The sequence below is a fragment of the Ciconia boyciana genome, chromosome 5, assembly GCF_034638445.1.
Source record: "Ciconia boyciana chromosome 5, ASM3463844v1, whole genome shotgun sequence".
Classification (NCBI taxonomy): Eukaryota; Metazoa; Chordata; class Aves; order Ciconiiformes; family Ciconiidae; genus Ciconia; species Ciconia boyciana.
In genome coordinates, this window is record NC_132938.1 from 51,869,938 (window position 1) to 51,897,722 (window position 27,785).

Consider the following 27,785-nt stretch of genomic DNA (forward strand, 5'->3'; position numbering starts at 1 on the left):
ATTATTTTGTATATTCACAGCTGAAGAACCAAACAGTTTCCCTCTGAAAAGAACATCGTGCTCCCTGGCTTTTATACTTCTTAATCTTTTTACTAATATCACAATTACATTAGTACTGATGATCAAGAAGTGGAACAGAGTATTCAGGAAGAAATCTGGACATGCACCAAATTATCTCAGATTCTCAGATGTTCAGTCTCCACACAGTCTCGAAAAACAAAACTGTTTATATGGCATAATTAAGTACTCAAAGACCAGAATAATATTGAATAGAAAGCAAACACCAAGTAAATGGAACACAAGTTTTTCTGCTGAGTAGGTTTGACAGACATCATTATCCCTTCCTGTCTTGCCTCATCCTTCCTTGCTGTACTCACCCTCAAAGAATGTCAGTCCGTGCTAAGGTGGCTGAGAAAACAGCGAGATAAAAACTTACTGTCAAAGGAAGTAAGAAAACTCAATTTCCACCTTTGCCCAGCTGTGACCGTACCAGCCTTACCCTCTTGTCCCTAATAAATTCTAGTTTCTTTAAAATCTTGCCAATCTACAAGACATCCCAGGTTGATCAAACAAACAATGGTACAAGATAGAATTGACAGTTGACAGGCTCAAAACAGCCCTTCTTCATGCAGCCAAAGACACATATCAAATGGGATCAAGGGATGAATTTAACAGACCCCAACACCGTTCTTGCATGGTAAGAATATGATGTTATTTGCTGCTCTGTACTATTTGGATATTATCCACCTATTGCTTGATGTCTCTGGAATGGAGTACCTGCCCAGATGACTAATGCTGACTCCCACAGTAAAGTAGAGAAGACAACACTCAAAATGCTATGCAAGAACTATATAAAGAACAAAGAAGAACAAAATATTTTCATGTCACATTTTAAACCCATAAAAATTACACATCCCATTTATTTCCACCCTCTAAAGACTTCTTTCTAATCATTATTCAATAATGCCTGGTGGCAAAACTCTCAGGTTTTTTGTTTGTCAAGGACAATTACTATAATTTATTTCTCTTATACAACTTTACTAGATGATGGTTGAGATTATTAACAAAAATTTGAACACTGCAGCATGCATTGCTCCAACAGCAAAAGCTAAGCAGAAATGAGTCACAACTGTTCTGAACACAGAGTCCAAAAAAACCCAGTAAAAACTCTGTATGGAAATATCCCAAGGACTGACTCCTTAGCAAAACTATTCACTCCTTGTAGCCAGTCTACTTAGAGACACGACTGAGAAAGCATACTACTAATCAGAACAACTACAAACCAATATCCTATCATTGCTAATACTTTAGTTCCACTTCACTAGTTACATACATACCTGTGTATGTAGTTTAGATTATTTTATATTATCAATATGCCTACTCACTTCTGCTTGTTTTTCCTGCAATCACCTGTCGAATGCTGAAACTCTTCCTTACTTCTTGAGCAGCCCCAGTGACCACAGTTCAATTTACCTGCTCACCAAAGGACTATTGAGTGGCTGAAGAATACAAAAGTCTTACCCTTGATGCACTTCGAATTTTAACATTAAGGTATTAAAGCAATCAAGCCTGTCTAGCACTCCTGGACAAAGATGATCATGAGAAGCATGCACTCAGACATGAGCATGTTTTTTCAGTGAACAATTCTCTCTCACACACACACCACTGGCAAATGTATGTCCCAAGTCTTCCCAATGCTAGTCCACAGAGCATGCAAGTGTTGGACTCTGGTCTCCTGCCTGTTGATTTTGGGACTGAAGCAGGCTTGAGAGCCACAGTTCAATTCATCAGCCAAAAAGAGCTTCTTGGTCAGGCTCCCTCACACCTAAGGTTGTGTAGCTTGGATCCTACTAGCAGACCTTCTGAACTTCTGTTAGTTACTCACTCCAAAACAAGTGAGGAAACTTCATGCAATACCTCATTGTGAGGAAGATAGCTCCTCTCTGATAGCTCCAAAGATAAAAGGGATTTCTGCACTTCTTTGTCCCCACCTCTCAAATAAGTCTCAAACGGTGGCACACACAGAATGACATTTTGACAAAGTGTAGTGTGTTCTTCTAACAAAGAGCCAGTGACCAACAGATAGTTGGGTGTTTTGAAAGACAGACCACAATGTCTGGGGATGAGCCAGCCAAATTCCTTCCTCCCCTCCAGAAGAGATTTAAAAAAAACGCAAAACAATCCAATGCATCTCAGATATCACAATCTGCAATTACATGACAGTCTTACAATAAGGAACATAACAGATGAAATACTGTAACACAGAAGCTCTTCCTTAATATACTACATACAGTAGCTTGAAACACAGTCATGATTTTAACAGTTATGTTGAAGTAATTTTTGCAAGCAGTGGACAGTTCATGTCAAAACAAAAATTACAAATTATTTCAAGTTTTCTTCCTTCTAAAGAATCTTTAGTAAATGCTATGACAGGTATGTTTTTCTCCCTGAATACCAGCTATGCTCAGCTAAACGTAAAGAAAAGCCCAAAAGTCAACCTGAGATCTTAATTCTCTTGGACCATCACTATATTTTCATAAAGATGTTTCTAGCCAAACTACATCTTCAGTTTCTCCTGCACAGCCACTATGGATAAAAATCATGTTCCTGTTTACACCTGGGCAAGCAAGGTAGCCTTCCATAGATTTAAATAACTGAAACTGAGCATTAGGGTAATAAAAAGCCTAGTTTGACTTGTACATTGATGATTTGTAGGAAAAGCAGGAAAGCATCAATCCAGTTCTGATCTCCTACCAGTCTGTCTGGGAGGTCAGGGGCAGGAAGTGGTTACAACTGTGGTATACACACAACAAACACTCCTGAAACAGTAAAAATAGGTAAGCGGAGAGAACATTTAGAAGGAAATTCTTTACATTTTGTTGAAACCGTTGGCATTTTCTTTGAGTGTCAGCATCTCGCCCAATGATGGACAGTCACTCCCCTTGCCATCCTGGTGAAAGGCAGATTATTGTCTACCAATACAAGGTGGTCATCTTTACTTCCTCAGGATGGCTATGGAGATCATGACAATGGAGCAGGGAAGATAATGGCACAAGATTATGCTGCGCTAGACTGATGAAATAGCTGGTCAAACACGATGCACCCCATGCAAACCAAAAGGATAGTTCTCTTCCACAGGACACAAGAGCGTTTGCAAGAGAGATTGACCTAAGGCCCAGTATGAACAGATTTTAACTCACTGGAAATTTTAGAAGCTATTCAGATTTTTTTAAACTCGGATAATTAATAAACACTTACAAAACACATACCTGTAGATTTTTCTTAAACTCATTAATCTTTGAAAATTACTTTTCTCCTTCCTTCATGCATACAAACCCATTCAAATACCAGATCCTCAGAATCTGACTCAGTTGAACCTAAGATAACACCTTCCTTCTCCTTGGGATAAGGGGTACTAATTAGGTGAGCTAGTGACACGTCAGCAACACAGAATCCAGCAACACTTGGGCCAATGTGATGGTTTGCACACAGCTCAAAATATGCTTCAGGCATCGAAGGGTGGGACAGGAAGGCAGGAGAAGAGGACATGACCTGACAGACACTGTACAAGTCCTTTCAGATAAATTGAAGTCTTAGCTGACTCTGTGTCCCTGAAAAACAATCACTCAAAAGTCTTGCTTTTCTAAACAGTCAGAACTCGTTAGGATGTGGCATTCAAAAGCAGTCAGCATTGATCAAGTTCTGCTCCAAAGAAGTCTCCTGGCAATCATCAATGGGACCAGCATTAGGACTGATGCAGAGCGGTTATAAAAAAGAATCTGAAATGTAATCTCTTCCTCCCATAGGATTAATGTTCATGACTGATGTTGACCAAAAAGGCAAAACATCAGGCTGAAATGTTCAATTTCCAGGGCAGCAAGACTTCAGAGCCACTGTTTTACTGGCAAAAACCGAGCAGCTGGGTGTAACAGAAAGGTAGAGTCCATTGCACCTCCTGTATCACAGGCTGAGCCCTTTTTCTTCCCTGTTCCCAGCAGCCCAGGAGCAGAAGCAGAGATTTCTGGAGGGGGAGTTCTGTGCCAGCATCCCATACCCCAAGGAAACAGGATTAAGAGGTTGCCTCATGGTGCTTGAAAGTTAGGGGAATAAAAGAGCTGCCTTCTCTCATGCACGGCCACTCTTCCCCCCTGCTGCCTGTCCCCCCCGCTCCCCCCATTCCCTGACCATCAGATCTCCTCTACCCAGTCTTTCCATCCTTCCTGAATCCAACTCATCCCCACCATCTGCTTTGTCTCCACAAAATAGACTTTTGCTAACTAGAGGATGCAGGGAAAAACCTCAGAGCATTTCAGAGGAGATATCAATACCAGGTGAGAGAGAAACCTGTTGTTGCATGTCCTAGAACAGGAACACACACTTCTAGATTTAAAGCTACTTGCCTTCTCTCTCTTCTTCCACCAAAGGATAGTTTGGTAGTAACTCTTCCCTTTCCACAGGCTGAAATGGATAAGGGGTGGCAGAGGTACTAAGAAGCATATGACTGTGAATGCCAAGCCCTGCCTAGACACTGTTGAGCAGACTTGCTCACATTCACCTAAATGATTCAGGTACTTTCAAAACAAAGGAAGAGCTTGCTTTCTCGGAGGGGGGGGGAGTTAAAAAAACAAATCAGTGTTTAAAAACCTAAAGACCTGTAATATTATCATTCCACAGACAACTCTGACTACGTCCTAACCCTCTGTGCATCTTCCTCCTGAAATCAAGAGAGCCTTTGACACAGCACCCACAGCTATGATCAGTCTTTGGCTAAATTTGCATAAGATTTCTAAAACAGGAACAGATCCTGACAGGAGATGAATGTTACAGCCTGCAAACTTTACACACACCACCTGACATAAGGGTAATTTTCTTTCTGAGTTCTCCCTGTAAGGGATAAAGAGCATCGTGGAACTGATCAAGGTGTTTAATATAGTGGTAGCACGAATTTCAGAGCTGCAGGGAGAAGCAGTGACAGAGTTAAAGAGAAAACTTCACCTGCCAACCAACCTTGTAATCCACCTGAAATAACACAGTTACATACTTAGCTTTGTAACAATTAGCATAAAGAACACACTGCCGGGCTAACAAGATTTACCAGCAGAAACAAGGTGTGTCAGCAGCCTTCAAGAGCATTTTGTCAATGGACACTACCAGGCTGGGTTTAGCACCATTTGTCCTGGTCAAAACAGTTACCTTTTTCTCAGGCCAACTTTAAATCCAAGATGCACAGACAAAACCTGAAGTAACTGAATGTCCTTAACAGTCTGTAGAACATGCTAACTTGGAGACGACACCTTGACCAGCTATGGTCATCCATTTTATTTCAAGTACGACCAATAGTTCTCCACGTTCTCTTCTCATAACCTGCATGCCAAGATGAATTGCTGAGCGTGATTCCCCTTCAGGAGGCCAGCAAAGGCTTCTGTTTAATTGCTTCCCTTCCCATTATGTACCACACAAAATCTAGAGGCATAAAACTGAGCTAAGGAACAAAGAAGCCAGGAAGAGATGAACAAACAAATCCACTACCCTCATCTTAACTGTCATCAAGGTGTTTATACCACTCCAAACAGATTCCAAAGCAAGGCCTAAGCTTTGCTTTTTAAACTGGTTTCATTACTTCTCCCAGACTCCCCTATTTCTCAGTTTGGACAACAGCAGGCATTTACAGCAGTCCAGCCAGCCGTGTTATAAAGCATACATCTGAAATGAAGCTCAGGGAAAAATCTGCAGAGAGAACTAAGACTTAAAAACCCCATCTCATAGATGCATAGATGGTGTGTAGGAGGTGGAAAGAAGCACTGCTAAATCTGTTACCTTTCCTGTGAATGATGAGCACACCACCCCTTCCAAAAATAGACTATGAAGGAAACAGTATGCTGATGGCCGTGAAAAGCAAATTCACTACTTTGGTTTAGACAGCAGGTCAGCTGTATGTGAACACATGCCCTCCTTCAAAGCTACTAGAATAGCTATTACTTATTTTTTAAAAAAGTAAACACATGAAATTTACTGGAAATAATGATGTTTGAAAAAAATCCATCCTCCTTTCAAGAAGCTGTTTTATAAATTCCAAGCTAACAAAAGGAAGCAACTGACATAAACAAAGCTCCTAGTAGAAGTTTCCATCTTCCACCTGTTGGTCTGACAACCCTGTGCTACACTCTGTCACAACATCCATCAATAATCCCTCCTGCCCTCGCCCTTTATATTTCTGCTATGCAAATATACGCTCATAACGGGGCAGTACATAGCCTGTCTCCATGCTATGGGCGAGGAAGAGCATTTAGCTGCTAAATGCATTGGCCCAGCACCATCAAACACAGCAAATGCACTTCAGACAAATTTCTAAGACCATGGTAGGGATGAGGAGGAAGGGGGAAATCTTTCTTCCATCCGAGGATCCACGCGAAACACATTCATATTTACATCACCCTTCCAGTGACTTTTCTCTTGACCTGTTAGAATAATTTTCCCAGAGAGGGAATTTAATTCAGCCTCCAGCTCCGTTTGATCTCTGATCTTTCTCTACAAAATAATTTACATACAGTATGTCTATCTGAACTCTGTCAGTTATATCTTGAGGGATTTGCAAGATGAAATATTGCATGCACAAAATTAAAAGCAACCCAACCATTAAAATTGATGCTACTAGGAATCTGGCAAGAGGCATTTGTTCAGATCAACTACACAAAGCATGAGCTAAGTCAGACAGGGGTTAAACAAGCATCTTAGAGTGCAATTCTTAAATGGCTAAGATATGCTGGGTGTTAAGTAATGAACTGAAGTGTTTGATGCCACAGTGTAATGTTATTATTTTTAATTGCCATAAGTATATTCATTAGGCAAAGCATAAGTGTTTTATGTGCACATTATCATCTATAAACTGTATTAGAGATATAAATTCTACCAAACTGGCCAATGACTGCATATATGCTTAGAATTAAACCACACATTTCAACACCTTTAAAGTATTAACTGATTATAAATTATTAGCTTAATTAACTATAAATACTTCACATTAGAAGCAATCAGAAGCTCATAGTCAGTTCTCAATACTAGAACTGCTAACAGGTTTTACAGCTTCCAGCCTCCTTCTTAAAGGCTCACACAAAATTAAGAGAAGCTCCAAGTCTTAAAAGTGTTCTCTACCCTAGCTCAGTTGCCCTTGTAATTTCCTTCCCCAAGCATATTTTGCATTTCTAGCTCTAAACGTAATTTTATTTAGATGTGACAGTTTGTTTCAACCACCAGCATCTTCCCTTCTTCAGCTTGAATGGTCACTCCCTGTTAGAAATACTGTCTCTATGGATAAGAACACATTTCTCATGAGTGGCACTCACCCTGACACACTAATTGAGTCTTTCACACCACTCCAGGGCAATACATGTCTGTTTAGACCAGAGTGCACCCTTTGGGCCTTAAAACCATCACAGGGAATTAGTAAGAAAAAAAAAAATCCACATATCTTCTTTACATATAATAGCACGTGAAGAAAGGATTACATTTCACAATGAAAAAGTATAGCAAAGGTTGGCCAAAAAAAGCCTAGAGCCTTTGCTTTGTCCCCAGCCCCAGAGAAGAAATATGCATGGCTGCCATAATACTGGCAGGGTATCAGCTGCTCTAGGTGATGCCCCTTCCACACACGATGGCGTGGGAGGTGGGACAGAGCGATTAAGCAGCTTCAAAGGCACAGATCCTGTTTTATGTGCTTCTGAAGGAAGCGCAGTTACAGACTGCTCCTCTTTCTGTTTGTAGCTAACCTACTAAGCAGGGCAAAATAAGTTCTTTATTGGCTGTGTCTCATTTTAAGCTTCATTTTGACTTTTCTGACCCAAGCCTCGCAAACCTCTTGGGCATGTGCTAACAAAGCATGAGCAAACAGTTGTGAAAGCTAACACCAAAATCTTGGAGGGCAATCAATATGTCCAGTACATTTCAGAATCCGGTTCTCTGCCTGCTTCACTCTTGCAAAAAGCATGTTTTTTTAGAGGACAACTTTAGCAGCTTACACCTCCAGTTTCCTCACAGGGAATATTTTGCATTAGACAAGCCACTGGCAAAAAGAGGTTTGCAATCTAAGTTTTCAGATGTATTTCTGAGACATTCAATGTAGCTTTCTACAGTAACAAATTCCAGTCTCCAGATATATCACAGGAGCTTTTGAAACACTTTGAGACAAGTACTTAAAAACTGAAAAATTATTACCAATAATCCTTACACAGACCACTTAACTTTCTCTCAGGGACAGATTTAACACAGCTGAAAGCACGTGAGAGCCAGAGAGTTTAATGACAGTTTACTGTAGAAAAGATGGGTCATCTCTTCTCTTTCATTATGTGCTAGCAGCTTTGAAGAAGTCCCAGACATCCACAGGCTACGTACAAGCTTTTATCTATTAACCCATAGATTCTTTAGGAAGTTCTATCACTGGTCAAAATAGCCACCAAAATGATGTATATCATATGCCACTGGTATTTGCTGATTATCACCAGTCCCCATATAAACTTCCTTTCTACTACTAGTAATAACAGCACTGCCAGTAATGAGGTAGTCCTAATAGAAGCATTCTGCCTTCTTTCTTCTTCCCTCTCCTCTTAACCTACAGGAGGGGTTTATTTGGTTTTGTTTTTTAGGAGACAACACTGGATTGAGATTCTGAAAATACAGATTAATCTATTTCTCCACAGAGCCATATTTCCTCCACACTTCAGTCCTGAATCATTTTGAAGTTTATACAACCCTCATCACCACATCAATCCTGGACCTCAATTTGCCACTCGTACCTATTAAGCATCCCACTGCAGTGCTTTGCCCAAGAGACGGCAGACATAAACACACATTGCAGTGCTTTGCCAAAATGTCACTTCAGCACTGTAAACTTTCATTGCTAGCTAAAAAAAAATGCCAGCTGCAAAGTTTGGCTTTTACAATATCAGCAAATGGCACCAGCTATCATCACAAATCCTCTGAAGCTGACGACTTCCAGACAGGCACTGAATGAGACACCTTTAAGCTCTTTACCTTCCAAGTCTTACACACTTCATCTTGGCCAGCAGAGGAAAGGAACATTGAAACATGGCAGAAGATGCTAAGGAGACCATTATTGTAACCCGGTAATGTTTGCAAGCTTGTACCTTAAGTACAAAACCTGTACCTTAAGTTGCACAAAAACGCCACTATTAAGTTTACCCAACTATCGTGGGTTACATAAAACCATTTCTCAGCTGAAACAGCCGAATCTTTCGCACAACAGCGGGCGAGAACAGGAATAGTTGGCATGAATATGAATCATCCCCAAACGCACTTAAACATATTCCTCTTAGCAAGCAGCACCTTCCTGAATATTTAACATGGGATTAGCAACTATTTAGAGCAGGGGGGAAAAAAAAAAACAAAAACAAGCCGACAACAAACCACACACAACACATTTCTGCAAGCACTGCATGAAATCCCACAGATGAATGCATAGGAAAGACAGGGACACTGTGAAACAGAACCGGTCCCACGTTAGCCTGAGAGACTTGCATAATGCAGTGGCCATACCTACACAGGGGAGACAAACACAGCAGCCTGGAACACGCTACGGGGGCATATTAGGTTACTTAGAAAGGAAATTGATGATGGAGCATATAGGAGGTAGAAGGGAGACCAGAATAAAGAACACAAGAGGGAGGAAAAAGAGCATAGACTGCAGACAAGCAAACCCTTATAATAAATGCAAAAGTCCGTCTCCTGGTAAAAGGACGGGGAACATCTTTTGCTTCTCCCTCACAAGTTAAAGAAAAAGAAATGAAAAATTGTGTTCTGCTATTTGTAGATATTACAAATATTATCTCATTATCATGACATATGAACAATTCCTAGTGGAGAATGTGTTCACTCTTCTATCAGCTAGCAAGCAGTTCTTGTTCTAGGAGACCAAGGGAGATAGGCAGATTCAGTTTAAGGATGAGGTACTTTCTTTCCTCAGGGTCAAAGCTAAATCTGCGGTTGAGCAATTGCTAGAAAACAAAGAGCAATATGATGCCACCCAAAAGCTCCTCAACTTGATTCCTCCACAGGTAATTAGGAATACATTATGGTCAGAAGCAGTGAAGGCAGCAGGTAGACCCGGAACATCAGTCTGCACTAAAATGTTATCTCACAGCATGAAAGCCATTAGGAAACCAGGAAAACTCACATGACCTTTACATTAAACTCATATTTGTTCCTGAATTAATGAAGAGCAATAACCTCCAGGATATTTAGATAATACCACACAAGTTTTCTCCCTTCGTGACTCAACTCAAGTTCTGCTCGAGTCACAGATGTCAATGCATGGAAATGTTTTGACACAGAGAACATCGTCTTCCTTTAAATACTGCTATTTTGCCCTCCGAGAAAAAATACTGACAACATGCCCCACAGCAGAAAAGGCATTTTCTTTGCTAACCAGGTAGGCCAAGCACAGGTTGAGACTCAAAATCCTCCCAGCACTTCAACACTCTCTTCAACTAACACAGAAACTCTAGCACTCCTACCTGGAGTCATCCATCTTTCAGCATCTGTTTTTTCCTGAGTACTGTTATTTTCTGTGCATATTCATCTCTATCTTGCCCAGCCTAATTTTAAATATTTCAAATAGTGGTGTTTAGAGTGAAATAAAATTAAGCTACTCATGTCCAGAAGTGCTACCAGAACGTGCACATACCTGCCGAGAAGGATGTGACAGGTAAGATCTTATCATAAAGCAAGAGAAAGGTAGAAGAAAAACATGGGATTTACTTGCTGGCTTTGTGACTTCTGTGGCCTTCCTATTTATCAACCTGTTTTCTGTGGGCATCATTAGCATATTTCACTTAATAAAATTGCCTGTAAACATTAGAGCCTGCTGCAAGCACTCTGTACTGTTCTTTACAGTGCCATTATGCAGTATCAACATATACTAAGCTATATAGGTGGGGCTTGCTCATGTGGAAACACCAAAGCAAAACAGAACTGGATTAATGAAACTGCATTAAGCGGCTTCAACTGTAATTGTTGCATTTATTTTGAAAACAAATTACAAATCATTGAATCAAAGCCACTTGCATTCTAATACAGAGCTTTCATACAGGATTGTAATGCAATTTCACAAGTCCACTGACATTCATACCTCTGTACAACCTAGATGATTCCTGAGCTTTTCCGTCTAAAAAATGTGTGCGCTGTCATGAGGGGGAGATTTGACTGAGTACATAAAGCAGATTCAAAACCTTAATATCACCTACCTATGGGCACCTTATGATTTATAATGAATCAGTTTCCTGTTTCAAGAATACGGATTAGCTTTACAGATTTGATTTGTTACCAATGTTTTAATACAATACACCATCATTAATTCTGAGACCAGTAAGAAAGGCCCTACCAAAATAAATCAGTCCAACTACGCTATGATCAAAGAGATACGTCAGTTCACTGACAGTCCCACTTCCTTCATGAATTCAAAGAAACAGCTAACAAATGCTTTCTCTTAAGAGGGATCTTCTGTGATTCAGCTCCTGAGCAATGTGGATCCACTAATGGGGAATCTCTCTCCTCATTCTTCCACTCTCAGTCCATCTACATACCTTAAAAAAGGAAACATCGCTAATTCCTGCTAAATATGCTTTCTGTTTTGCAGCACTCATACATTATGCATAGATCAAGAAATAAAACAGTGAGGGAAAAAGTAAAACCTCTCTCAAACTATGTGCTCTTCACACGTTATGATTGAAATAGCAATCTGAAAGCACGTATTGTCTGATTGATGTTCAGTTGTGACTACCTGAGCAGGCCTTCTCCTATACATCATCCAAACCACTTTGGCTTCCTTGAGGAAGATTTACTGTCTGCTAGTTATCCTGCCAGAAACCACAGTATGCAAGCTTTCCAAACCACCGCTGTAATTGCTCCTACAGACCAAGTGTGCCACATGAGAACCATGGTCGGGCTCACCCTGAACAGCCAAAAAACCCACTCCTCTGCATTGCACCACAAGGCAGAACTGGCACTGCTTGGCTCAAGTGTAGAGGGTTAGACCTCTGGCTGCTTGCCAGGCTTGCTAGGGATCTAGACTACAGAAGTTTATGATTAAATATATCCATTCTCTACTGTGACCTTATATTAGAGTCATAAATGGCAAGAAGTAGTTGAGGAGGGCAATTAGATTTCGCTGCACCCCTGCAGCCTGCTTGCTCTACAGCATCTACAGAAAAGCATCAACTCCAGAAGTTAATTGGCTGGAAGCTATTTCTGCATTTGCCATGCCAAAATCTTGTTAAAGTTTCTTTGCTTAGTTCAAGGCTTGACTTTTTCCTTGTAATAAGATCTAGGGGAGATGAATAAACCTGCTTATTCCAACAAAAGAACAATAGTTTAAGTCTCATGTAACTCGCACTTACTGTCCTGCTTTTCGTTGGGGTCTATTAGCCTTTTGGGACATCAGCTGGCTAATAGCATAAAATGTAATGGAAAGGTGGAAAAACTCCCTAATTCCCTTTCTGAAGAAGGAAATCGGATATCTCTGCTCAGTAGCTTTCCCTTTGTGTTTCTGAGCTAAGCTTTTCAAGATTGATGAACCTACAGACTGGAAAGAAGATGGGGAACAGTGATCCTTCAACGAACCAAGCATCCTGTCCAGCACACTGAGCGTAAAAATGGTCAGAAAACTAGGAGATATTCATATTCTATCAAAATGAATGTTCTATCAAAATCCACCTAAACCCAAATTTTGCCATGATCAGACCTATCTCTGGAACCTTATTTACAAAAAAGTACATTAAAAAAATCAGTTTTAAAAGTTTCAAGAATTTTCCATGTGGCATGTCAGTATTATGGCGCAGTAGGAAATAAAACATGCGCAATATATCTCAAAAAGATAAAAAGAGACAAAACGAGAAAATGCTTGTTTGACCTTTTTCAAGTACTAAGCAAGGCATTTATATTGTATGCAGGTAGCGAGGGGGCTACTAAAACAGTGATGGGACTTTAATGTTGGGCGTTTAAACTTTGGGGACTGCTACCCAAGATAACTTCAGTAAAAGTCAAATGTCAATCCTAAGTTTCTGGTTTTTACCACATAAGATTTCTATAGAAGGATTTCTAAACTGATCTCTGCATTTTAAAAATTCAAAATGTAAAGTGCAAAAACTAAAGATTTAATATTCCGCTTTTTTTTTTTTTAAACTACAGGTGGTAATTAAAACTTCTTTGGGAACAGTCAGGAATCCTAGCTTGCAACGAGACAAAACAGAAATCTTTGAAAGATGAGGTATCACTTGCATTTCAAAAATGGGCATTTAATAAAGCAGAAAAGAAACCTCCATTCTGCCACTGAAAGAGACAAATTTTCAGAGGCACTTACAGGGTTTGCATCCCTTCGCCCACTAAGATTGCCCAAATGAACAAATAATAGCTGGCTAGAGTACACTGTGATGCTTGGTGTCTTAATCAAAACTGAGCTGCTCTCATCTCATCAAATTAAAAGGCGTTTCATCATGTCTTTATTCTCAGCAGTGCACAATGTCTCATGGAGGTTCCCTGTAAAAAGGATGAAAAAGGCTCCTACATATTGGTATATTTGACTATGGTGATTCCCCAAAGTGGATTCGACTTGGCTCTAAGCAATGTATAATGGACCCTGGAAAAAGACAGTTGTTCATAAGACTAGCTATTCTGGCCAAGAAAAGTAGTAAGACAAGAAATACTCTACACCTATGGGGTTCACTGCACTGAACTTTTATGCTGGGATAGTGTTGGAATTCTAAGGAGTTCCAGGAAATACGGGCTGGGACAGGAGAAAGAAGATACAGCAAAGTTGCCATCGCTTTCATTCTTCTATATTAATTTTCATATTAAATGAAATTAGCAAGGGCTTTTAGTTAAATAAAATTTCCTATGAAAAAAAAAATGCCTAAATTGACAGTCCTCCCACTTACAGTCTTCTTTTTCTCTGAAAGCTTGGTAATTAAACCAATGAGCTATACTACCTGCTCTGTAAGTATATTATCTATCTACATGTTATCTGCCACTGTAATTTTATGTTTGTTTACTGTGCTATTTACTGTAAACATGCTAATTTAAGAGACACTCTAGAAAGAAAAAGGATTTAGCACATATAGATACCAAACATGATCCATATAGATCATATAGATCCCAAACATAGTAAGGACAAGGCCTGCTACTCTATTTACTGTAGTAAGAGCTACAACACACAAAATCTGTCTAACTATATCTTTGCATGGTACTCAAAGTACCTTGAGGTTTCAGCTTGACTGGAGATTTTGGTGCTAGAACAGTATAAATAAAATTATTCACCATAGAAATCGTAGAACTTACCAAATGGTTTAATCTCAAGATGCTAGAGAGCCAAATGACATGAATTTAGTGAGGTTAAGAACTTCAATTAGTTAATTACCTATCTGAAAATAATAAACTTTGTAATCCGTATTTTGTTCTCAGGCAATATTATACACTAGATATTCACTAGCTAGTACCCCTCCATACTATCTGGATATATATGTTCATGCTGAGCTGAAAATAGAATATTCAAAGGATTGCACAGCTTTCTTAACGTCGGAAAAAACATGTTCATTTCTACAGTAAATGCAGTCATAATTAATCTTCCTTTTTGTTTTTTTAACTCGATTAATTTAGAAGCACACTCACACTGTACACAGAAATAAAACATGCACAGGCACAGAATAAATTTAAAACAAATGTTTTGTCTGTATAACCCAGTACTTCAGCTTATCATCTTCTCTTAACAGAGAGAAGAAAGCATGAAAAAGAGAAGCAACTTCTTTTCTCCTTCAGGAAGAGTCCCAATGATTATAAACAACAGTATTATTATGGGCAGGTTTTAAAATTGGGCTCAAAGTTACAACTAGTTTATAAAGAGTTAATCAATTTTTAACTGGCTGTATGCTAAATGCTAGTGTGCATTCAGAAATAAGTTGTGAGCAGATGCACGCTGGCAATGCATGAAAGAATTTTTGGAATCTAAATAATCTTAAGAATTGCTTTGTCATTTATTAAAATGCTGCTTGCAGTATGTTAACCCTTTTATAATTAATTCAAGCCTACTAACCACCACTACCCACGCTTAGTGAGTTTCTGCCAAAGCATAAACCCGCCGGGCAGTCCTCAGGTGGGCACTATCAAGTCAGCCCTGCCACTCACTAGTCTCAGCTGTCACTCTGCGCTGCCCGCTCACACCAGCTGTGGGGTGGGTAGGTGACAGTGCGGTGCGACAGCAGCCCTCCAGCCTGGCCTCAGCTGGATGGTTAAACCTGTGCTTCATGGTCCAAAGCGCGCCAGCATTAAAGGCTGCACTAGGCAAGCTCAGACAAACTTCTCTAGAAAGTGTTTTACCAAGAATCTGCTTAGTATTTCCTTTGCGTTAATATTGTTGTATCCATAGGTAAAGAAACACTACGACTCTTTTCAATTAGTTGAAAGTCAAAACCAGACTTCCATCGTGGTGCAAGAAAAATGCCAGTCATCACACAAGGTTGCAGGCTCTCACACAGGCGAGCAGATCGCTAGCAGCAGATCCCAGCAATGACCATTAGTTTACATGGGCTTCCAGACATGTTTGGAAGCAGCTGATCCCAGCAAGGAACAAGGAGTTGGACTCGGTGATCCTTATGGGTCCCTTCCAACTTGAGATATTCTGTGACTCTCTATTTATTTCACAGTCCCCAATCCTGTAATTGATGGCAAATGAGCGAACTCCTCCAGTTGCACGGAGGTTCAGTTTATAGCAGTTCACAGAATAATTCAGGTTGGAAGGGGCCTCGGGAGGTCACTGTTTGCTACATTCAGTTGGAGGATTTGGACTCAATTATGCAGGTCCGTGTGAACTAGAAGAAATAATTTGTCACAAGTTTAGAAGCCAACGAAAATAACAGATTATTGGCTGATGCCTTTCAGCCTTCTGTGGAAAAATAGCCTGTAATCACGCTTCTATCCACTTTCAATGGATATGCTTCATTTGCAATTCCCTGTCAGATCCCATGACTTGCTTACACTGTGTAAGCAAGGTAAGTGTTCATCTTGCACAGGGGATACACAGCCATTTGCTTTAGGATAACTCCAAATAGATGTCCATAGGAAGAATAACCTGCCAAAGGCACTGGCTAGCCATGCTGAAGCTCAAGGAATGAATTTGCTAGTCGTGATCCATTATTGCCAGTTTAGAGCAGACTAGAGAAATCACAGCCTTAAGAGACATAACCTTACAGAGATAAAATACACAAAGTTACACTGATATTTTGATTGTATGCCTGGTTGGCACCTTCTCTTATTTCAGAACGACTCACCCTGTTTCCTATAAAGGACCTGCGTCCCACTGGTATTCTGAATGCCCACATCTGGTCCCCACCCAACTGTCCATTTACCCAGAAAATCCAAGCAAAAATCTCTCTCATTTGCCTCTGAACTACACAGGAATGCAAAAATACTAGGTTTTAAAATACCTTTACATGATTCAATGTTGATGTTAACATTTTTGAAATGGCTACTCATCCCTTGCAAAAGCAGTAAGAGACAGAGATGCAGAGCAGTCTGCAAGGAGCCATAGATACTAATCAGCTAAATGGCCATACTGCATAGATGACCGAGAATCTCAGCCTAAAAATACCAGTATCAAGAACCAAATGAATGGTTTTGCTTATCTAAAGAACAAAGCACCAGTTCAGAATAACGATGCTATTTATAGGGCTATGGAATAATATGCATGTACATTATGGATGTTCTTTAATTTCACAGATGTGATTTTATTCTGTTACAGCCATCATGACTCATATTTAAGCTTTACAATATACAGAACAGAATTAAATGAAAGTCAGCAGAGATTTGCTTCATACTTTATTATTATAAGGATCTATATGTATATATTAATATTAAGATAAAAATATTAGGTACGATCAATACTAAAGTAGGTAATTGCGTATTATGGCAACGATGATCCTTATGACACTGAGTTTAAAGAGCTACGAACAGAAAAGAATATTCTCAGCGTAAAACTACGAAAGAGCTTTAGCAGAAACTAGGGGCATAGACTACTGCGGCCATGCCATGCTCATGTATCCCCTGGCAGTTTATTAGATACTCGAGTTTGTAAATCTTCAATATAGCTTTTACAATGGACCATGGCCACATCAAAAGCAACATTTTTACTTATAGCTGAACAAAAAAGGACTAAAAAGCCCCCCAGGAAAACTGCTCTGAAAGAGAACAAAACCACTTGTGAGATGTTGTCAAGACCAATCCACCACAGTGGAGTGAATGTCTACCTCAACATAATACCCCTTTTTTCCCCCCAAACTAAAACACCAATAGAATTTGTCAGACCGACAGGAATACACATCAGTAACAGATAAGGATAAAAAAAGAGTGTTTAAGATTTCAATTTTAACAGCTCCTCTGGACACTAACTGAAAATAAGATATACCGTAGAACTTCTTCATGCGAAATCCACACGACACCCATATTTTTGTGCAAATACTAATATTCTTCATAATCCTATTTTTTTCTAACACTTAAATGTTCATACAGAAAGCAGTGCAAAAGGAGGTATTTCTCTCTCCTGGGTTATTTTTGTATCCAAACAACACTATACACATTTTGGAAAGCATCATTCCCATCAGCTATCTGGGGGTCACTTTTCACCTAGTGTAAGTGGAAGAATATGACTGCAGCGTACCAGCAACAAAAGTGCAGTAACTCTTGGTATTGCGCAAGTACTTAATGTTCACCTTGGTGCTGGAATAAAAATGTCTACAGGGTGTTTTATAGGATGAGCGAGAGCAAATTTAATCTGAAGAGTTCAGAATAGTTTGGAAGCACTTTTGAGTTCATGTCACTATATTCATGGAAGACAGTGACTCTCCAGCTAGATCTCAACTTTAGATGCAATGTATCTAACCAGTCAGTGGACTGGTACACAATCCCTTCTGCTCTTCATCCGCAGAGGATACAAATTGTGCTGTTACACCTGAGATTTGCTGTTTGACCTTTCAGCTCTAGCGGGTTGCTTTTCAATCCTCAGTTATTTGTAAAAAAATAGCTATCTTCCCCTTCAACTGTACAGCGATCCTACAGCTACTGGCCCCGCACTAGAAGCTGCTGAGTTCAGAATCACCACTAGATCACACTTTAAACAGTGATCCAAATTTGTTAAGACTTTTCAGAAGTAAAGCTAGATGCCCAATCCTACTCAAGTTCCCAGATCCTGCAGGTCATTCAAAATACAAACCATAAACAGCAGATATTTTCTTTGCTGTTCATTTGTTTAGCGTAACACAAATCATCCTGCACTCATACCACTGACAGACACAAAAGAAAACAATCCATTTGCCCTTCAGTTCAGAGAGGCTGCTCATTGTTCACTTCTTCATCTAGAAAAGATGGTAAATAAACAAACCTGTTTGGCCAACTGATCCTTCTTCACCAAGCCAGTGGCTGCAGCAATGTTCCCTGCTCCTTCCACTGTCTTCTGGGCCACCGCCGTCACTCCTGTCACCACAGCTCCCCCAACATTAGACACTTGCTCTTTGGTCTTCTCAGCCACTGAGAAGCAGAAGATGGAAAAACACATTACGGCTCTGGGAGCTGTTAAGTTTTTCAGAGAATCGTATCTATCCCTGACAGCCCAACATCATGAAGAGCCATAAGGCCATTACACTTTGCGTACCCCAAGTGGATCTTAAGAAATGAGACTATCCATCCAGTAACACTGGAGCAGCAAAGGTAAAAATAAGCTTTATTTTGCGTCTCAACTTCTTTCACTTGAAAGACATTTGACATTTTCATTCACGTCTACTTGTACTAAGTAGTTCCCTAAAGGGAAGAAAAGTCATTACTTAAGGGCCCTTACTATGCCCAACTCACTGTGTAACGTATAATAATTGCATTCAATATATCCCAGTTTGGAAATGCATTCCAATTAGTCCACCAAACACTTACGGCATGTTACAGGGCAAGGAAGACAATATTATTTACATTTGACTCAAAAGCCATTGATTATTCTTTTATTTTTTTTAAATATACTTGATTAATAAGCAGAGCTACTGTTGCTCAGATAATTTCTAATATAACCTTTTATCTGGTTCTCTGAGATTCTTACCCCACTGCTGATGTGTCCATCCATAACTTACTAATCTACAAAAGGACTGAATGCCAAAGATGCCAAAGCAAACTGGATTAATAGCTAACTTCCAAGCCCCAGGGAAACAACAACTCATTTAGCCTACATATACATCAGCGGTTGCCATTCTACCTTTCAGAATATTACTGGGTTCTTTCTGCTCATTCATCCCCAAGGGCTCTTTCTGACAGCAGCCTGCACTATAGTGAAACCGCTCTAAGAAAAGACATGGGATGATTTCATGCCTTACAGTTACATGGCCAGATTTCTGGAAAAAAAACCCACATTTACTCATCTAAACAAGGGGCTGTTCTTCAAAAACATCCACTGGATAGCTTTGTAGTTCTAACTAATCCTACAGTTTCCTTCAGCCCAAATCCCATCTGACCCATAAAATGTATTCATAGCTCTATTTGCACCCTTTATGAGCATGGGATGGATTCTGCTTGGCAGATAGGCCACCCTTTCAGAGACTTTTTTGGGAAGCACATACAAGGAGAAGACTTTCTATGGATAAATTAGATTTCTTTAATTCCTTGCATAAAGAGTATCAGCTGTCCATATCACAGGGCACGCAGCATAGATTGCTATGATTGACAGTAATAAAAAAAAAAAAATCACATATCAGGCACATTGTTTACCTTTCTAGCTTTTTCCTAATTGTTCTTAAAGACCCAAATAATAAATATCTGCTGACTGAAAATTGAGGCAGATCATTTAGCACTCATTCTAACTAACTTAAAGTGAAAAATTGTGTTTTATCTCTATTATGACCAAAACCAGAAGCTTTCATTATAGAGCAGGACAACAAGGGACTGTACATTGTCTGAAACTACAAACAGGAAAACAGTCTGTTCCAAAGATCTTTCAACCTATACATGCTAGTAAGACACAAATTCACAAGAAATTTTATTGTATCCATCCAGTACTCTATTGCTATGCTTTTTCTAGAACAAAAATTAGAAGTGGCTTTTGCTGAAAAGCAAATGTTGCCCTCAGGGAAGGTTTGACATAATGCTAGCAAGTGCAGGAAGACATCTATTAAGATGCCCTTACCAGCGACAGACTACAAAGCTCTGGATTCTACACATGAAGTCTATATATAAGTTTTTCACTAGTTCTTGCAAACACATATCTTAAAGTCTGTGTCCTAGAAACACGTTGTATCTTCGAAAGAATATTAAGATCTAATTGTGCACAGAGTCCTTCAGAAGCAAACTGAGTAACATTATGAGACAGAAACTTGTTAACACTTTCATATTATTTCAAATGGCAAGAAGAAATCTCAAACAGAGCTAAGTAAAAAAGGTAGCATCTTACAAAAACATGCTTTAAAGTAAGTGATATTCTCCAAGAAATTAAAATAAATAAATAAATGAGATGTATGTTTTGGGTAAGTTTCAGTATTGCTTTTAATTTAGTCTCTGTCTCATTTCTTTTCTGGGAGAGAAGGAAAAAGAAAACAAAACCAACAGAAGGTATATAAATCAAGGTCCTTATTATATATATTTTCTTCTGGTTTGTTTTTTGTTTGCCATTTTGGGTTTTTTTAAATGGAAGTGACATACACTGTTTTGAAAACTCCCTTTTCCAAAATACATTGAACAGCAGAACATTTAAAACCAACAAATTCAGCAGACATCATGCTGACACATGATCACATGCTCAGCCGCTGTTAAGCAGACTCCTCCCTTCTGATAAAATGGTAAAGCACGGTTGCACTGTGTTCATCTTCAATAGTCATAATTAGTTTTATTATCTTGAGATCTGAAACACTGCACCTCAAAAGCAAAGTATGAAGAAATAGAGTTAAATCGGGTGCACTGTGGATGCTGCAATATAAAACACCTAATTCCTGATGCCACGATTAAAGCCACATTTCTCAGACTACGTTGTCATGGCAAGTACGACCACCTACCAAGAGCAACTATCCAGTGGCCGCCATTCCCACTATTAGAGTGTTTTGGGAAAGCTCTGTCTGAAGTCTATTTTCTCCTCCCAGAAACACACTACCCTAGGAAAGGCTTGGTACATGCAAACAAAACAAAAAAGCAAAGCATCAGGCCGCTAACACTGTTACTGGCACAACAACAAGATACCTGATAAAAGTTGTAACAAAAGCAGCACATTTAAGATTGCTTCTATTTCAGATATAGCCCAAGAAAGCTGACACAGAAGGTAGCATGAAAGATCTCTCATACACTGCTTCAGAAATCAGAGCCACGACAATAAATCCAGCAAACTGTACACATAGCGCAGATTTGCAAAAGCACTCATACTAGTAGGGGAAAGAGAGAGTCTTCCTTCCTGTCTCTAAGGAATACTTAAACACCATCAAAGTCCCTATCACCAGAGTGACTCTGTAATAAGCTCGAGCTTGGTGACCCTTCAACTCTGGAACCCTAGTGACAGGAGAAATAAAAACAAAATAGCTTTCCAGTCTCATATATTTTATTGCTTACACTAAGTAGTAACAGGGGAAAAGCATTAAGCACACACAAACAAATCAGTTCAGAATGCACAGGGTTGATACAAACTAATTAAATTAATCTGAATACCAGGTTGTTTAATGATCTTAAGCCATTAAGTCTTTGTAAAGCTGATGTCTGCTTTGCATCACAGTGCTGAGAAATAGTAAATCAGCTTCTGTAGAGCTCTGCCGTGCTATGGCCTGACTACTTCTGTCCATCTATGCAGAGACTGTCCATTCCAGCAAGTGATCCTGGGATTGCGTACAATGACCATGCCAAGGCTAACTTCGAAATTTAAGTTCTAACACTGACTATAGCACCATGCAAAAATTACTAGCATTGAAGCTTTCTTTTCCCTACTTACTACAGACAACTGGGTAACATACGATATCAATGTGAAACCTTTGGAGCAATTCAAAATGAGAGCTAGTTTCTTTCAATTTTGAACAATAGAAGTAGATGAAAACCACAGAATTTCTCTGAATTAATTAAATTACTCTTACTGCACTAAATACACTTTTGAATATGCATTTCAGACAATAAGGTTGCCTTAGGTACTTGAATTCACTTACGAAGAAGCCATGGGGGGTTCTTTAATTCATACAATTTACTGTAAGATACCTGATGGAGTTAAAACAAACACAACAGGAATACCAGTGACTAAGAATGTTAAGTAGTACAAGAATGATCAGATAAAAGAATTAAGCAAAACACTTGACTATGGTTCATAACTGTTGATATTGTGTCTTGACTCAGCTTCAAGAAACAGACACGTGGTTGAAGTATCAAGGGCTTTTTGGCCCTGAACTTTTGTACAAACCAGTGCTCTACTTTGATTATCAGGAGATGGACTGTAAATATTTCATCTTTGATACTGTACATTTCTGGACACTTATCCCTGGGAGATAAGCAAGATGGATGAATTATGCATTTACAGCCAAAGGCTAGTAGACATGTTAATTAGGCAGGCAAGTCAGATACACAAGCTAACACCCCATAAAACCAATAAGCAAAGCTACTTCATCTTCAGAAGTTCTGAGAAAGGGTGACCTGACAACTAACACGCTCACCATATTCCTGTGAATCACAGCCTGGTATCCTCATTTTACAGTGTCTCGATGCCACTAAACCTGCTACAATCAGGTCATACTTTGTTTAAAGCAAGAAACGTCTCAGTCTAGTATTTTGGGGTTTGGAAAGCAGCTGACTGAAAAGCGTATTTAGTTGTTCAGCACTTAGAGGTGTGTCAGCTCCCAGTCCCTTCACCAGCAAAGGGTTTCAAACCACAAAGTATTGAAAAATAGCAAAACTAGCAAAACTTGGAACTCAGACAATAAGAAAGGACTGACTGCACAACAGTGAACACACACTCATTTTGATCTGTGATTCTAGTTTGCACTTGACTATCTCCAACCTCTTGAATAATTTTTACTCACATAACAAAACATGTTATTTCACCTCAGGTTTCACAAGATATTAACACCCTGGTGCATCAAAAGAACACCAGAACCGGTGAACTCCTAGTCCTATGAAGAGAGACAAGTAGGTCTTTACAAGTGCCCGAAAAGGCAGTTTTGTCACATCAACTTTAATAGCGTTGATTTAAATGGATATGATTTCTAAGACAACTTCACTAGCATTTCTCAGTGTCTTCATGTTATACCTCATAGTATCGCTACATTGAACCCAAATCTGTTTTTACCTACCTTCTCTCCTTGCCAGAACAACTCTTCATAGACTCGCAATTTTTTTTAAATTATTTTTTATTTTTAAAATATGTGCCCAAGCAATTCCTCTGTTCTTACACTACCACGCCCATACTGTTTCATTTTAGAAACCGTGCTCTCTGGATTTTGCATTAGGTCTCCTCTTCTCATTGCCACATTTCAACCTGCATGTCCCCTATTCATTTTGCATTTTCATTCAATAGCCAAACTCCTTTCAAACAGTTTAATAGACCATAAGGAAGCAAACCGTGGCACAAAATCCATTATTCCAAAGCTTTGGGTGTTTCACTTTGTGTCACCCATTTCCTAAAGAGGGTGAGGAGTGACCACTGTTTTGCCTAAATTTGCAGTAACTTTTCTGAATTTTCTATTCATAGGCACAGCACGTAACAGATGTGCTCTCCTTATGTTTGGCTTGATAGTCTGTTTCACATCTTCCAGAATAAAATTTAACATCTTTTCAAACCTGTCAAAAATTCTATTAATCTACTTAAAATTTCCTGTTTCACTACACATATTGCAATCAGATAAAGATGGATACTCACAGCATTCGGGATCAGGGGTTTCTCTCAGGAGGAGGGAAAGAAGTTCCCCATTAAGCTAGCCTTCTACAGAGTCGCAGTGCTTCAACAAGTTTCACACATGTGCAAATGCCCTTGACTTTTATTCTATCACAGCCCAGCTTGGTGAACATCACCTCTATTAACTTGCTTGCTAATGCTGTCAGTTGCTGTTCCCACATCTGTGATGATATTAGATATATGTGCCTCAAATACTGCAATCCTCTTCTGGTTATAGTAATGATCCCTCTGAATATTTCTCTTAATTGAGGTCTGAGATTTCAAGCTGAGATTTCAAACCTCATAACAAGAACGTACATGTTTAGCCTGAGGCTAAACTCTGAAGGACTATCACAGATGTTCTGTTCAGTTTTGTTACTAAAAATACTTGACTGACTTCTCAATCATTTATTTGGGTTGTGATATTAAGTACTGCCAAATTAAGTTTACCTACAGTTGTTTATCCTTTGCATTGGCTTATGTGAGCACAGGTGAATGATACACTGGCTGTACACAAAACAAAAATAAAGAAGAAATCCTTTTCTACTCCCTTAGATTTGATTTCTAATTTCTTAGAGGAAAAACACCTTAAATATCCTGACCACGCATTTTCTTCACATCTCCAGAAGTCCTATATTGTACAGCAGAAAATTACACATTCTATTCAATGCACTATGGTCAGCTGAGGTTTTCCTGCACTCTGTAGAGATCAAAGGCTTCCATTCATTTTGCCACTTGCTACAAATTATTGGTTACTGGTTTCAGTTCATACCTAAAATGATCCCTGCAAATCAATTTAAAATGCAAATTAACTCTTTTTCAGTGTAGAAATGCTAATGTGAATATACACGCCCAGCATTAACTTCAAAGTTTGAAAGTGTTGTTGCTACTGAGAGATTAGGCAGTTCTAAAAAAACATTTCAAAACCCTTATAACTGTGACAAATTCAAATCAGTTTATCGAAACTCTGAAATTTGTTTCTTTCCTGTAAGCCATTTCCCTTGCAACTTCCCAGCCAACCAGCTCCAGTGGGACACACTGATGAGTCCCAAGAATCTTTTCGGAATGGAGGGAGTGATGGGGCATGTCCACACCGCAGCGGCAGCATGACTGCAGGTGCAGCAAGCACACTTTATCTGAAACTGCACTATCTGCGAGTTGTTGGAACAGACCTCAGGCTGGGAGGAAGAACCACTAAGAGCACAGGTGATACTCAGGCATTAAGCTCACATGGAATTCTCTGTGGCCACAGATGTATCAGTTTAAAGACCTCTCGATCAATCCTGCCAGCTTATGAGCAAAGACACATTTTCCTCATGGGGACAGGTAGATCCCATCAGGCCCTAGCATACCTTGTGTTTCAGAGACTCTTCCATGATTAGAAAAAACAAAGTTCTGACAGAGGCACCAGTCCCGGAGCCAGGTATTGATATCTTGGGCACGCCTGTTTCTTCCAAAGCCTCTCCCCATTACTGGGAGGGACGGAGGAAAACACTACTTGTGCTCCTGAACCTTTTCGCAGTCTTCCCAGGGCCCCGAAATCTCTTTTGATTGACCTTGCACTTCTGGTTGCAATATCATTAGCACCCACATGAAAGATCAGGAGTGGGTAATAGTCTGAAGGCTGTACTAAGCTCGTCAGTCACCCAGCGACATCCCCAATTGGGGCCCCAGGGAGGCAGCAAACTTCCTCAAAAAGAGGGTCTGGTCTGCAAACGGGTGGCTCCGTTCTGCTCAGGAGGGAGTCGGCAATGACCACGACTCGCCATTGTTTCTTCTCGGCACTGGTCTTCACACAGGTCTTGCTGCGAGGGGTTGACTGACGTGTCCTTGGCGAGGGTGGTTACACAGCTTCCTCCTCTTCTATCTTATCATGCCCTTTGCCTGCCATACCCAGAGCCTCGCACCTATTCTGTAAGGGCAGCTGAGCGTTCCTCTTACAGCTCCGCGCAGTAACCTGCTTCCACCCCTCCCTATCCCCCACAACGCTGCCTTCCTCCTGGCACAAACCAGACCCTGGACCCGCCTCCGCAGCAGCCACGCTGAGCTGGCTTGTGCGCACCAGAGATGGCAGAGCACAGCTCCGCGGGTCAGCCTCCTCCTCGGACTCAGATGCAACTCTGCCCGCCCGCCTCCTCCTGCGGCTCGGGCACCGGGCAGAGCCGCTCCCCCACCAGGTCACACCTCCCGCAGGCGTGCGCGCTGCCGCCCTCCACCGGGGGGAGCATCCCCGCGCACGCCCCGCAGCCCGGGCGGCCGCACGCCCCGCAGCCCGGGCGGCCGCACGCCCCGCAGCCCGGGCGGCCGCACGCCCCGCAGCCCGGGCGGCCGCACGCCCCGCAGCCCGGGCGGCCGCACGCCCGGCAGGAGCTCCGTCCGCGGGGCTGCGCGGGTCCCGCCAGCGAAGCGGCGAGCAGGGCCTGCCCGCGGGCCAGCGGCCGGGCTGATGGCTGCAGCCGCTCTAAATCACCCGCCGGCTGCAGGCTCCGCCCCTGGCCGGCTCGTCCAATCAGCGGGCCCGCGCTCGGCCGCGCGCGGAACGGCCCCTGCCGAGCCGCAGTGGCTGCCTGCGCGCGTGGGCGCCCCGCTGCAGCCCTGACGCGGTCGTGACGCAATACTGTAGTTACACAGCAGCCAGCTTAGCGGTAACCTGGGTATCATCACAGCGGCTGCAGGTAAGAGCAGCGACTGTACGGCAGGGCTGCGGTAGCGACTGCGGAGGTGAAACGCCATTTTGCATCCCAGCTTCCCTGTGGGCAGCCTAAAAGGCTCGAGCACGGAGAGGCTGCTGACCTCGTTTGCCTTAACTGCAAACACTCCCTGCGGTTCTTCCTTTCTACCTAGCTCCTGCAGGCCCTACGGTATGAAGGAGGCGCCTTCTGCATTATTTTCCCTCCTTCATCTGTTGCAGTAATTCCTGTCTCTTCCACTCGCATCGGTCCTGTCCAACTATGAGCTCCTGCATCAGCAGATTAAAGTCCTCCTGATATGTGTCCAAGTCCCTCCCCAGTTGGCCTTCCACAGTCCTCCTCCAGTGGCATTCCTCTCCTTCACTCCCACCTCCAGATCACACTTTTCTGCCTCCTCAGATCACAAGGAGACAAACCTGGGCACCCAAGCTAGGCCTTCAGTTTCTATAGGTCGGAAAAAAAAAAAAATTAAGAAAGACTTCACTTTTTAATGCCAACTAGTTTATAACTTCCCAGCACAGAACATTTCACCTTTGGCATACACAAACAACAGAAAGACCCTTGATGTATCTATTTCTACAAAAGCAAGTTACTTCCTTCTGTTTAGGAATCTGGTTTCGTCAGTCTCCTGGCTCATACTAGCACAGCTTGACTTTGAACATCCCTCAAAAAACCGTTCTCACATAGAAACAACTACATTAAATTTACATATTTCATTGTAAAACAGTGTATGCATTTTGACAAAATGAATGTTGCTTTCTGCCTCAATTTTTCCATGTTTTTCCATCATTCATGAGTGCTCTCAAAAGAATACACAGAATTTTTAACAACTAAACAGTTGGTTAATCAAACACAGGGAGGCAGTTGACATTAAGAGATAATTGTCTTACCTGTTGTGACACCATGAACAACTCCTTCCTTGGTCCTGGAACCTAAACAAAGAACAATATTAGGTTGAAAATACAGGTTCTTAAGCACTGGTAAAGACTAGATGGATGATAAAGAGGGATGAATATATAGATTGCATACAGTATTTCCTAAGATTATTAAAATGAATTCAAGATAATTCAATCTAAGGGAAAGAGCAAGACAATCAATAAAAAGCAACTGCATGAATGTATATTGACTATGGAAAGGTGAATAATACTGGAAACACTTCTGCCGTTTATTTCTTGTACGTA

The 27,785-nt window shown here is 40.7% G+C and overlaps 1 protein-coding gene across 2 annotated transcripts in view; it reads right to left on the reverse strand.

Annotated features, from left to right (window-relative positions):
• SNCA (synuclein alpha) overlaps nt 1–27,785 on the reverse strand; it is a 70,500-nt gene that overhangs the window by 34,302 nt on the left and 8,413 nt on the right. Inside the window, exons 1-2 of one of the 2 annotated variants that reach the window (XM_072861614.1) lie at nt 25,267–26,201; nt 18,434–18,579 (exon numbers count right to left, since the gene is read on the reverse strand). In XM_072861614.1, the coding sequence (XP_072717715.1) occupies nt 18,434–18,579; nt 25,267–25,384 (264 nt within the window). In that variant the 5' untranslated portion in view covers nt 25,385–26,201. Of the gene's footprint in view, nt 1–18,433; nt 18,580–25,266; nt 26,202–27,494; nt 27,537–27,785 lie in introns of those variants that run through there. The other variant, XM_072861613.1, reaches the window with a different exon arrangement.